General features: G+C 41.2%; 1 protein-coding gene across 1 annotated transcript; it reads left to right on the top strand.

The window, feature by feature from the left end:
* The first annotated feature begins 2241 nt into the window (after positions 1–2241).
* LOC111872414 (B1 protein-like) lies at positions 2242–10157 on the top strand. The gene is made up of 7 exons (XM_023866292.2): positions 2242–2319; positions 3824–3905; positions 4967–5019; positions 6134–6169; positions 6343–6445; positions 8332–8396; positions 9224–10157. Exons 1-7 carry the CDS (start codon positions 2257–2259, stop codon positions 9239–9241), a joined length of 420 nt encoding a protein of 139 aa, XP_023722060.1. The 5' UTR covers positions 2242–2256; the 3' UTR covers positions 9242–10157.
* The last annotated feature ends 1668 nt before the right edge of the window (positions 10158–11825 follow it).

Here is an 11825-nt window from a genome sequence, read left to right as displayed (position 1 = left end):
ATTCACACTTTAACCATTTTACGCTATTTCTACCTATCATCTTGTAGCAGGGATGGGAAAATTATGGCCCGTGAGGGCTGTGGTCCGCGGAACTACTGAAATAATTTGCCTGCGATATAATTTTTAATTTGTATCCACTTCTTTAAAATTAAAGAGCTTGTCAGCGACTGGAAGCAGCACCGTCTGTTATAAAAATGTTTAAATACTTAACACAAAATTTAAAAAGGAAATTAATATATAAGATATTAATATCAAAATTTAAAAGGTAAATATAAAATGTAAAGTTGTCCCTGTGCTTAATAAATTAAGTGCCATGCTACTGAGAGTAAGGGAGAGTGAAGTCATAGCTTCACCATTCTTGATCTTGGCACTAGATGGAAGCGAGTGGTCAGTTTCAAGCCCCTCTCGGTTTATCCCTGGTGAATCCCCGGTAGCCATTGGACAGGAGGCTGGGTGGACCCCAGAGCCGGTCTGGACGGCGTGCAGAATAGAAAATCTCTCTCTTCTCTGCAGGGGATTGAACACCGGCTATCCAGCACGTTGTTGTACCGACTGAGCTATCCCGGCCCCATAAAATAATTTAACAAATTAATCTTAAATCATGTATATATTCTATAGTGATCAATGTAAGTAATGTTAATGAAGCAAATATAAGTTCGTGAGGAAATTTTCGGGGTGCTCCCCCTTACAGAAAGTTCTTGGGGGCACTCATACACGTGCAATGTCACGTTTCATGCCTCCGAAAGAAATGACGGTCTTGCAATTGGCTTATTTTAGTCCCGAAACTGCGACGAATGTGCGGCATCATCGGAGCTGACGCGTCTCACGTCAGGAAGCTGGTTATGCAACTTGCTAGGAATCACAGAGTATATGACACTCGCCGGAAGTGGGCGCATGAGTGACCAGATTATCGCCGGGTATGTCATTGATGACATCGGGAGTGAAAACAGTTCCTCGAATGTTGATTAGGTAATAGTAGGATGAATCATCTTCCAAAAAGTCAGGGTTCCATTCAATAACATATAATTTTAAGAAACAGAAAAAGAAGTTTCCTGCAACTAGGAGATGCTTTAACGCCATTGCTTTTGAACTTTGTTTTAGAATAAGCCGTTGGGAATGTCTATGAAATCCACGGGAATCAAAATTGAATTAGACATATCAGCTCTTGAAATACGCTGATGATATTAACTTACGAGGAAAAAAACATAAATATCGTATATAAAAAAACAAATTATATTACAATCCAGTAAGAAAGATGTTCTAGAAGTAAACGCAGACAAAACCGAGTATAATTGATGCATCTCTAACACAATGCATGACGGCATCATAACACGAAGAAAACTGGTGGATCCTGTGAAAATGTGGTACAGTTCAAACGTTTGGAAATCAGAACGGAGAGAACGGTCTTGGTCGCCTTTTCAGTTCCTTAATCCTATACACAGTCTGTAGGAGTCCTTGGACGGGGGATCAGCACCTAGTAAGGCCGCTAGTTACACACAGAACAACACAAACACAGAATAAACACACACAGACATCCATGCCTGGAGCGGAATTCGAAGCCACGATCCCAGTGTTCGAGCGAGCGAAGGCAGTTCATACCTTAGACGGCGCGGCCACTGTGATTGGCACTACTGCTGCTACTGCTACTACTACTAATAATAATAATAAAAATAAAGTTGTCCCTGTGCTTAACTAATTAAGTACTACACCATGAAGGAGTATGGGGGAGTGGATGTATAGATCCAAGTATCCTTGGCCTCAACACTAGTTGAAGAAGAGTGATCAGCTTCACGCTCCGGCCTCTTTACCTCAGAAAGAGATTCAAGTACTCATTGGATAGGAGGCTGCGTGGGTCAGAAGACCAGTGTGGATGTCGTGGAGGAAAGAAGTTTTTTCTCCTACCGGGACTCGAACTCCGACCACTCTAACCTTCCAGCCTGTAGCTATACTGACTGCGCTATCACGGCTCCACATGAAGAAACTTAGGCTTAACTAATTAACGTCATCTAGAAGGGTACAGTGGACGTTTTTCTTTCTTTTTTTCGGGTGATTATGAGGATGGCATGACACTATGGAGTATAATTAATGAGAAAATCTTATGTTTCCCTTCCTTCGAAACCAGTAATAGAGCTCGAGGCATTTCCCGTGTCTGTTACAGGCGTTTCCTGCGTGTAATGACAATGGCCCTTCACCTGAAGGTATATGAGAAGCAAAATATGGAGCAAGACGCCAGACGCCTTGCATGTAGGCAACACCATGCTACTACTACCTGCAGCCATTGCACTACTTTGCGCTGGTGTCGCGGTTGCGGACTCCAGGGTGAGTGATTGGGAGAAATAAAATAGAAACCTGATTATAATAGAATATTCTTCTTTTCAGATATATTCCTGCCTATACAAGTATTCGCTTCTAGACAAAACACAATTGAATACTAAGTCTGTATAGTGAATATGCTACGGGACGAACAAGCCAAGAAATCGGTGTTCGTTTCCCGAAAGGGTAAGAGTCATGTGTCTAGCCCACAGCGTTCAGAAGGGTTCCAGGGACCACCTAACCTAGCCTAGCCCTTTCACCGATAACAAAGATGAACCCTCGCCTCTATTTAGCACTGAAGTTTAGAATATGTGTAGCTATACCTCCATTTTCGGTACATCTTTGTGGCATGATGCTTAATAAAGCAAAAAGACAATTTTATTTTTACCTTAAAACAAGAACTATAAATTAAATATGGTTTAACTGTACATGTCTCTCTATATTTCCAATAATTCAGGAGTCAATCGCATTATATCTGTCAGATATAACTTCAAAACTTATTGCCATTCGACATAGATAATCTTTGCGGGTCAATGTGGCTTCATGAACTCCAAACTATACAGCGTGTCCCAGGAGGAAATGTCAGTATTCTGGGAGGCCATAGTATCGGTCATTCTAAGCAGAAAACTTTATGTCCATGTGTCCTATTCCGAACGGTTTCCGAGATAGAGCTGTTTCACTGTACATTTCCAAAATTGTTGGTAAGAAAGAGATATTACGTACTGTTTCTATTACTGGTATTTATTGTTCAAGTGACAAAGTTGGTACAGTTTAACTAGTATAATGCATTTTCGAAAGTTCCACCGTCAACATCAATGCACTTTGCAACTCATGTGAGGACATGGCTTGTTGCTCGTCTGTACAGTGTACAGTCAAATAGCTGTATCTCGGAAACCGTTCGGAATAGGACACATGTACATATACACTGTCTTGCTTAGAATGACCGTCACTGACCTGTCTTCCTGGGACACTCTGTATATCTCGAAGATCATTTTCCTGTAAGGTATCGAGTTAGTACGCCTGTCTGTAAAGACAGGAACATCTCTGGGGCCATATCAGTTTCTAGTTTCTCGCGTACATCTTCCATTCTCTCACAGAGAGGCGGACAGAATATGAAATGTCACCTCTTATATTAAACGTCTGAGGTTAATAATGCACGGAGGATTACCTCCATGACGTGATCTTAGGCACAAAGATAGTTATCCCAAAAGAGCAAAGCTTTAAATAATGCAGTGCCAAATCAAATACCTGAAGATTTCATGGGCAAATAACATGTATATAAGCCCCATAAGAACTTGAATTGTGTTACACATAATTGCTTCACAATATGGCTCAAGTGCGTAGTAAAATGAATTGCAAGGAGATGACGCATGCACTAAGCTACAGTTTTCCACACTTCGCTCTTAAAGGATTACCTATATTTGTCAATTATTTGTCAATCTGGTAAGGAGCGAAATTAATGTCTGGGAAATGAGTAAGTCTATGTTTGGAATTCTCTGTATATTTGCAGTTGGCAGAACTGGACGCAGATACTAGGGAAATGCTGCAGATGCTACACAACACGTGCGTGGAGCAAACTGGGGTGGACGAGGGTACGTACTAATGCCTGTAATTTCATTGTACTTTTTTTTATTGCTAGTGGGGTGGGACTAAGTCCCTTGTACTGTGGCCACTTCTGGCCTATTGTACCAGCCACAGATGATAGGTGAGGGTGATTGTGGAGCAATTGGTGGGATGAAGATTGGCAGGGGAAACCGAAGTACTCGGAGAAAACCTGCCCCAGCGCCACTTTGTCCACCACAAATCCCACTTGACTAGAACCGGGATCGAACCCGGGCCGCTGCGGTGCGAAGCCAGCGGCTAACCGCTTGAGCTATGGCGCGGCCGTTCAATGTACTTACATCAACTGACGGCGTTAAATCAACAGAATTTGTAGTTCTCTCAAAATGCCGTAAAAAGATAATGTAAAGCTATCCCTGTAACAGGCCATGGAGGTCGACAAAGTTATGAGACGTCGAGGCTTACAGATGGCGGTGAGACTATCAGCCTTACACTCCGGCCGCCCTTTACCCCTAAGTCAGATTCCTGGTACTCATTTCTGTTAGAGGCTGAGTAGACCCCAGGGCCATAGTGCTGCTGGAAGGCTTAGGTCAATTGAGGAATCCAATAACGTGATCGGAAATCGAACCCCCGACCTTCCGGCTTGTAGCATAGTGTCTCAACCAATTACGGTACGGCGTGTATTTAATGTTGTAACCACTGTGTTAGTGTAATTGTTCTGCATATAGGTTCTTAACCTGTGCCATAGATTTTCTATAGATCGCTGGGTCGTGCTGCCGAATGAGTTGCTTTTATTTTTCTTTCATTGATTTTCGTCGTGACCGTTAAGATAATTAATATTTATTATTTCGAAACTTTTCATATTATTCCTGGTGAAATTTTAAAATAAACGTCTCAAACATCTGACAAAATTTCTTTGTAAATTTACCTCATCTGTGATTATTACCGTGTGCTATTTTAACTTCGATCCCGCTGTTTTTAACATGTGTGAATTTAGATAATGCCACCGTATGGAGTGGACGTTTCGCAGCCGTCATGATAAGCCAACAAGTCAGTATTGTGACCATGCTAATTGTGAGGCCTTTATTTCCAGGTCTTATTGACAAAGCCAGGCATGGAGATTTCTCTGAAGACGACAAGCTCAAGGTACCCTGTGACTAATTCCAATGTCAATTAGTGAAATTAAGACTGGCAATGTTAATTACAGTAGCGCTATATCGCATTATGCTAAGGCAAGTATAAGTTAACACGCTGGGTAGTTATTTATTAAATAAAGTTAAAGTTATCTCTTGGCTTAATTAAAAATTACAACGCCATGAAGACATAACGTGGAGTGGAGGTATAGCTCCACTGTTATTTACCTCGATACTAGAATGAGGTTTCACTTCCCGGATCCCGGTAACCATTGTATAGGGGGCCGATTGGGCCCCAGAGAGACGTATGGACTCTATGAAGGGGGAAAAAACTTATCTGTGCCTGGAATCAAACCCCGTTCATCTAGTCCGTAGCTCGCCGATACGCCAATTGTCCTATCCCAGGCTATTTTTTTACCAAGTACTGAATTAATTGCAGCACAAAAGTGTAAATAGCAGCAGTAAAACTGGAATTATAAATTTGATTTGTTTCATTCTAGTCCGTCACACTAGCAATTATAAATACAAACCACTCCGTCCAATGTTTTAACTTAGCAAAAACTTACATGTCACATTGGACGCAGTGGTTTGTATTTATTTATGAAATTATACGAGTAAACTTTTGACTAATAATGCGATGTTTTCGTTCTGCAGATTTGAGTGTTGTATGCATTATTGAACCTCCTCCCCCCGCCCCCAAGTCCTCAACAATGAAGAGCACAGGAGAGTACAGTCCTCTCAGGCAATCAGCCGTGCTAGTATGGACATCAGTCTCTCTCTCTCTCTGCGAGTGTTGTGTTCGCACGCGACAGGAATGAGAGAGAGAGAGAGAGAGAGAGAACTTGGGGAGGGGGGGGGCATACAGAGCCAAAGACCTGGTGCGTCAGCTTAATGAATTAAGTTATCCAGAACCTGGTTCCGAGGTTTCGCCCGCTCGTCCTTCTGACAGGGGCAGTGTGAAGCGCAGAGCACGGACCGCATGGTGAACGGTCGGTCGGTTGTCTGAATTCGCATTGCTCGTGTCTGGACGAGAATTCAGATTCGCATTGATTACCCGAAAATAGTTCCTTGTGAACTTTTACCAAAATTCAGAATGAAAGTTAATAATATTTGTTTTCGTGTTTCAGGAGTACCTGGGTTGTGCCTTCCAACAGACTGGGGCGGTAAGTATTCAGACTGCAAGACAGATCCAAGAAATAAGAATGACATGAGATCGTAGAAATAAAACGAATGACAAAATTAACCTACAAAGAGAGACGCTTCATTTCAGAGCAGATTCTTGAACACAGGACATTGAAACACACTAAATATCAATCAAATGTTCTCTTCTTGTTAGCTAAGTGAAGACGGAGAAGCCGATTACGACACGTTGCTCGGGATGTTGCCTGACCAGTTCCAGGAGCGAGCAGGGAAAATGATAGACAAGTGCAGGCACATCCGTAAGTAAACGTGTATACTACAGTCTGTCTTGTTAGTCCTGGCCACTGAACTGCGCATTACGAGAAATGAGAATTATGGTAAGAAGTAGAGGGGCAGTGCTTGCAACTGCATTCTAGGAGGGATGGGGAATTGTGCGCTGTAACAAAGGCCCCTCTGTAACCCTTACACACTCTATCTGTACCCCACTTAGTGGACTCGACCAAATTCACTGCGCATTTTGATGACAACGGACAGGGCTAGGAGTACGGACTGTACATCAGTCTAAGTAAGTAGATATGTACAGTATAAATGTGCATAAGTAAAATAATGCAACTGGATGCTGAAATACAATACTATGTATTCTCCTTCATTACTTAGATGTCACTGTGGAAGCTGATTTAGACCAGAACCTTTACACGATCTTTAATTTCGTTCACCGAAATATTTGTGGGACAGAAACTACAGTATGTTGTTATGAAACAATCAGTGATTAATCATTCAAAATATAGAAGTTATTATAAGTACCGCGTGATTTTATCATAGAACTATAGAGCGTATAAGCCAAAGGTCGCGGGTTCAAGTCCCGATGAGGGCATTGGATTTTTATCAATTGACCTAATCCTTCCAGCCGCACTATGGCTCTGGGGTCGACTCAGCCTCTAACAGAAATGAGTACCAGGAATTAATTAAATAATTTTCCTGGGGAGTAAAGCGCGGCCGCCGCGTAAGGCTGACAACCTTTCCGCCATCTTTGAGCCGATTGTCTAGAAAATGTGGGAGGCTCAACCCTATGGGCCTTCACGGTCTGTTACAGGGATAGCTTTACTTTTCTTTTTACTATAGAGCGTATTTATTTGTTCGATAAAATTCTCAAAATAAACACATATTATTTCCCAAAACAGCCGACTGATCTTCCTAATGGTGATGCAGTGTATTTTCTGTATGGTAGAAGTAGAATTATTAAACAATATTCAGATAAATTTCAGGTATCATGTCTTTCCATTATATATAATTCGCCATTGAAAGAAAAATCAAAATACCGCGGCCCCTGTCTCAAGTCACTATTTCTAACATCTTCACTTTCATACTGCGCTTATGGGATAGACGAGAGAGCAAAGCCTGGGAAACTCTCCTGTGGTAAAGATAAAAAGAGAAAACTATCCCTGTAGCAAGCCGTGGAGGCCCGTAGGGTTGTGAGACGTCGAGGCTCCCGCATTTTATAGACAATCGGCTCACAGATGGCGGTGAGGTTGTCAGCCTTACAGGCTAGCTGTCCTTTACCCCCAGAAAGATTCCTGGTACTCATTTCTGTTAGAGTCTGAGTGTACCCCCAGGGCCATAGTGCTGCTGGAAGAATTAGGTAAACTGTAAAATCCAATGACCTAATCGGGGATCGAACCCGCGACTTTCTGGCTTGAAGCATAGTGCCTCAACTAACTGAGCAACGGCGTGCCGTGAATATTAACGAATATTGAATTTAATCCAGTTCTTTGGAGGTCACACCGTCTAAAATATGTGCAATTTTAACGACGTTTCGGAGGTATATGCTGCCTACTTCTCTAGGATCGAAGATCAACAGTGCCCGCGTCAATACTACGTAGCCACTAAACACATATACGTAGAGAAATTCCCCGCCTTATCCAATTCGACCCAGAAAGTGGAGGAATTATATACATCCGAAACGTCGGAAACGTTGACCAAAGCCAGACGATCTAATCATCCAAATACTGAATTAACATTGAAACGATTCCCTTCACCCCTCCCCCCAAAATTAATTGTGTCTCAATTCTCCCATGACCTTCCCTTTTGACTTACTCTTCTGCCATTCCTTTTTATATCTCTCTTAGGCTTCAGGTGTCAAATGATTAATTAAGCTGACGATTAATTATGTTCCTTTTCTTTTCAGGAGAGAACAGCGCTGCAGCCACGGCCTTCGAACTCAACAAGTGTCTTTACAAAGCAGATCCCGAAGTAAGTCAAAGTCATTGACACTTTTATTTGAGATAAAACGCGGATAGAGGGTGTCGCGGGGTCGGCGCAACGGATTCCCACGGCCGTTAATCTCGGTTCTCTAGACCAGAGCCGCTTCTTTTCAATTCAAGTAGCTCCTCAATTATCCTCACGAGGTTGAGTGGACCCCGTTCTTCACCCACTACTCCTCAGAAAATCTGGTAGCGCCGGCAATCGAACCCGGGACCTCTTGTGCTGTACAGGAACTCTGACAACTAGATCATAGAGGCCATCATTATATAAATAAATTTATTTTAATAAATTATAAAGAGTCTAATTTATTAAAATTATTTATCAAACACATAAATATATTTATACGGCTATGGGAGGGAAGTGGGGGGCCCACATTTGTGACCGCTCTGGGCCCCATCTCGCCTCTCTCAGCTCATTTTGACTCTACAGTCTTAAACCGTAGCATGACTGATGAGTAATGAATTGGAAATATCTGGAAGGAATCTGTTGCGACATAATCGATGTATTATCCTTAAATTTTCCTGAGGTAAAGCGAGGGAGAGGAGGAGGGAGGATCACGAAAATCGTCAGTCAGAATAGCCCGTGTGTCTACCGACATTCCAAGCGAACACCTCCAAAATATGAGTCCAGAATATTACCGCTCAGCCAACCCGCTCAGTATGAATCTAGTTTTCTGGACCTGTATAATATTTTTAACGTCCTGTGAATTCCTTCTTCTTTGTTCCAACGGTTCTCGAACACTCTCGATCAATATCGCTCCCATATCGAACAAGAAAAACAAGTATCGCTTAAAATTGTTTATTCGTTTGTTTCAGTATTATTTCATCATTTAACCGAGTGGAGCGCTTCATGCTCAGTAAGAAACGCTGAAATGGAGACAAATGCCAAGGCAGCAGTGATATTCGACTTGAGCAAACATCAATAAAATCGACACAATAAGAACTTGCATCTCCAGATTTAATTATTCAAAATATATAGAAAATATCCAATGTACTGAAGGCTATTTCTAGCATTTACTATCCCACTGGCACGCAAGCAAAACAGGCACAACCCTCATAATTTTATATATCCCTGATTTCTGCAATACAAGTCCCTTACAACGTTACGAATGCATTTGTTTTCTTGAAAAAACACGAATACAGGTTATGGCAAACATGAGGCTTGAGGAAGTAATAAAAATGAAGGGCTGTGGGGATTTGATTGGAACTCAGATGAGTTGCACACAATACACCTAAATATACATACGAAATAATATTGTATTGTAGCATCTTGTTGAAATCTTCAATTTTTATAATAAATCTTAATTTAAAATCTTACGTGCAAATATTTATTAAATTAAAAGTTTAAAATTTCTAAACTTTAAAGTAATAAATAGTTGTACATAAGACTGTAACATAAGATTTATAATGAGAACGCATACGAAAATAAAATATTTATTGCTTCCTTCAACACAATAATTCTTTAAGAAACACACAAATGAATATCAACATTGAAGTCATAAATCTTAAAGGCATGACATCTTTCGACCATTATTGGGTCATCATCAGGAGTGGGTTACTGTTAAGTTGTTGTATTTGTACCCAGTGTGGACCCATGATATCTGTACACTATACAATATCACACTTGTAACAAGACACTCAGGATTATGTACTGCGAGAAAAGCAATTGGCCTGAGAATGGTTGAATCATTACGAATCCAGTTAAATGTCAAATTAAAGCTAAAAGTATTAAAATTAAAATAAGAATATATATATATGTATATATTTTTCTCAGGTACGTTGTTCGTTCTAATTTAGTTCTTCTTAGTGTGTTATGTATCTCCTTATAAGAATGTTGTCTCTGGTTTTATTGGACTGTGAGGTCGGTGCGGCGGTGTTGTTGTTGCTGAGACGTTATCGTCTCGAACTACGAAACATTCGTGTTAGTCCGTTTGCCTGATTTGTTGCACATTCTATTTTGAAAAATAAAAATCTTTATTTTATCCGTAATTAGATCAAACTTCTTTTATTAGAATCGAAGTTAAATAGAAACTTATAGAATTAACGCTGTGATAGCCTACTCGGTTATAAATACGTATGTATTCTAATGTTGCGTGTATCTTTAATGAACCTCATAAGCAATACAGACAATAAGAGAGGTGCATTAACCTCGTGACTAACATAAGAACGCATGGGCCGCGCCATAGCTCAAGCGGTTAGTCGCTGGCTTCCCATTGCGGCGGCCCGGGTTCAATCCCGGGTCTGGTCAAGTGGGATTTGTGGTGGACAAAGTAGTGCTGGGGCAGGTTTTCTCCGAGTACTTCGGTTTCCCTGCCAATCTTCATTCCACCAATTGCTCCACAATCACCCTCACCTATCATCTGGGGCTGGTACAGCAGGCCAGAAGTGGCCGCAGTACAAGGGACTTAGTCCCACCCCACTAGCAATAAAAGAACATAAGAACGCATAGTAAAAAAAATAAAATATTCTTACTTATCTATAGAATAAGGTAGTACAATAGGGGTTCGCAACTAGAGGGTCGCGACCCGTACTTGGTTCGCAAGGGCCTTATTATCGGTGACAAGCTGCAAAAATAATCAAGCGAAATTTAGCCTAAAATAATTGCAGTTGCAGGCGTAGTAAGTGTATAAAATACACATACAAATATATTTAATATTATGTTGTAAATCTACAGCGATTTCCTGTGGCACTATGGACGCACATGTACTATTTGGGGCGCAAGTTGAAAGTCATTTCAAATTTTGTGTAGTGGACAAAATACGTTGGGAAGCAATGTTGTAGCAACTAAAGGAAGTGAAATCACGCATTCTTCAGCTTTGTGCCTTCCCACTGTCGCACTGTGAACAAATCTTAACAGTATCATCGGTTTAGGCATTGAATTGCATGTGTTTGCCTAGAAATCACCAAACAAAGAAGATGTAAGAAGGGGTTATCTTTTGGAATATAACGACGTGTAGTCCTTTGAAAGTCAACAGACGTTTGGGAGGAACATACCGCTTCCATTTACAGGGTCGAAAAATAAGCCAACAAGTAACCCGCGTGAAAGAGGCAGTAAGCAAACGTCTGTTGAATTTTTACCGGACTACATGGTCTTATATCCCAGAGGTTAGAACTCTTCATAACCACCGCTGTGAGTCTAAAACTCTATTAGAAGAATACGGATAAGAGACAAAGTTGTCACTGTGCTTATTAAATTAAATACCACTACAGGCAGACGTGTGGGGAAAAGGAGGTATACCTCCATTATTCTTGACTTTGACACTAGATGGAGGTGAGTGGTCAGCTTCACGCCTCGGCATTTTTATCCATGGGGAAGGAAACACAGTTACACATTGGATAGGTGTGAGACAGGAGAATCTGTTGCAGTAGGTATAGATTGGGTTTCTTACAGCGTACAACTGCGCATGCGTCACTTCAC

Source organism: Cryptotermes secundus, unplaced genomic scaffold, assembly GCF_002891405.2.
Source record: "Cryptotermes secundus unplaced genomic scaffold, Csec_1.0 scaffold247, whole genome shotgun sequence".
NCBI classification, from domain to species: Eukaryota; Metazoa; Arthropoda; class Insecta; order Blattodea; family Kalotermitidae; genus Cryptotermes; species Cryptotermes secundus.
The sequence above is the reverse complement of the archived record's forward strand: the minus strand, read 5'-3'. Positions and strand labels throughout refer to the sequence as shown.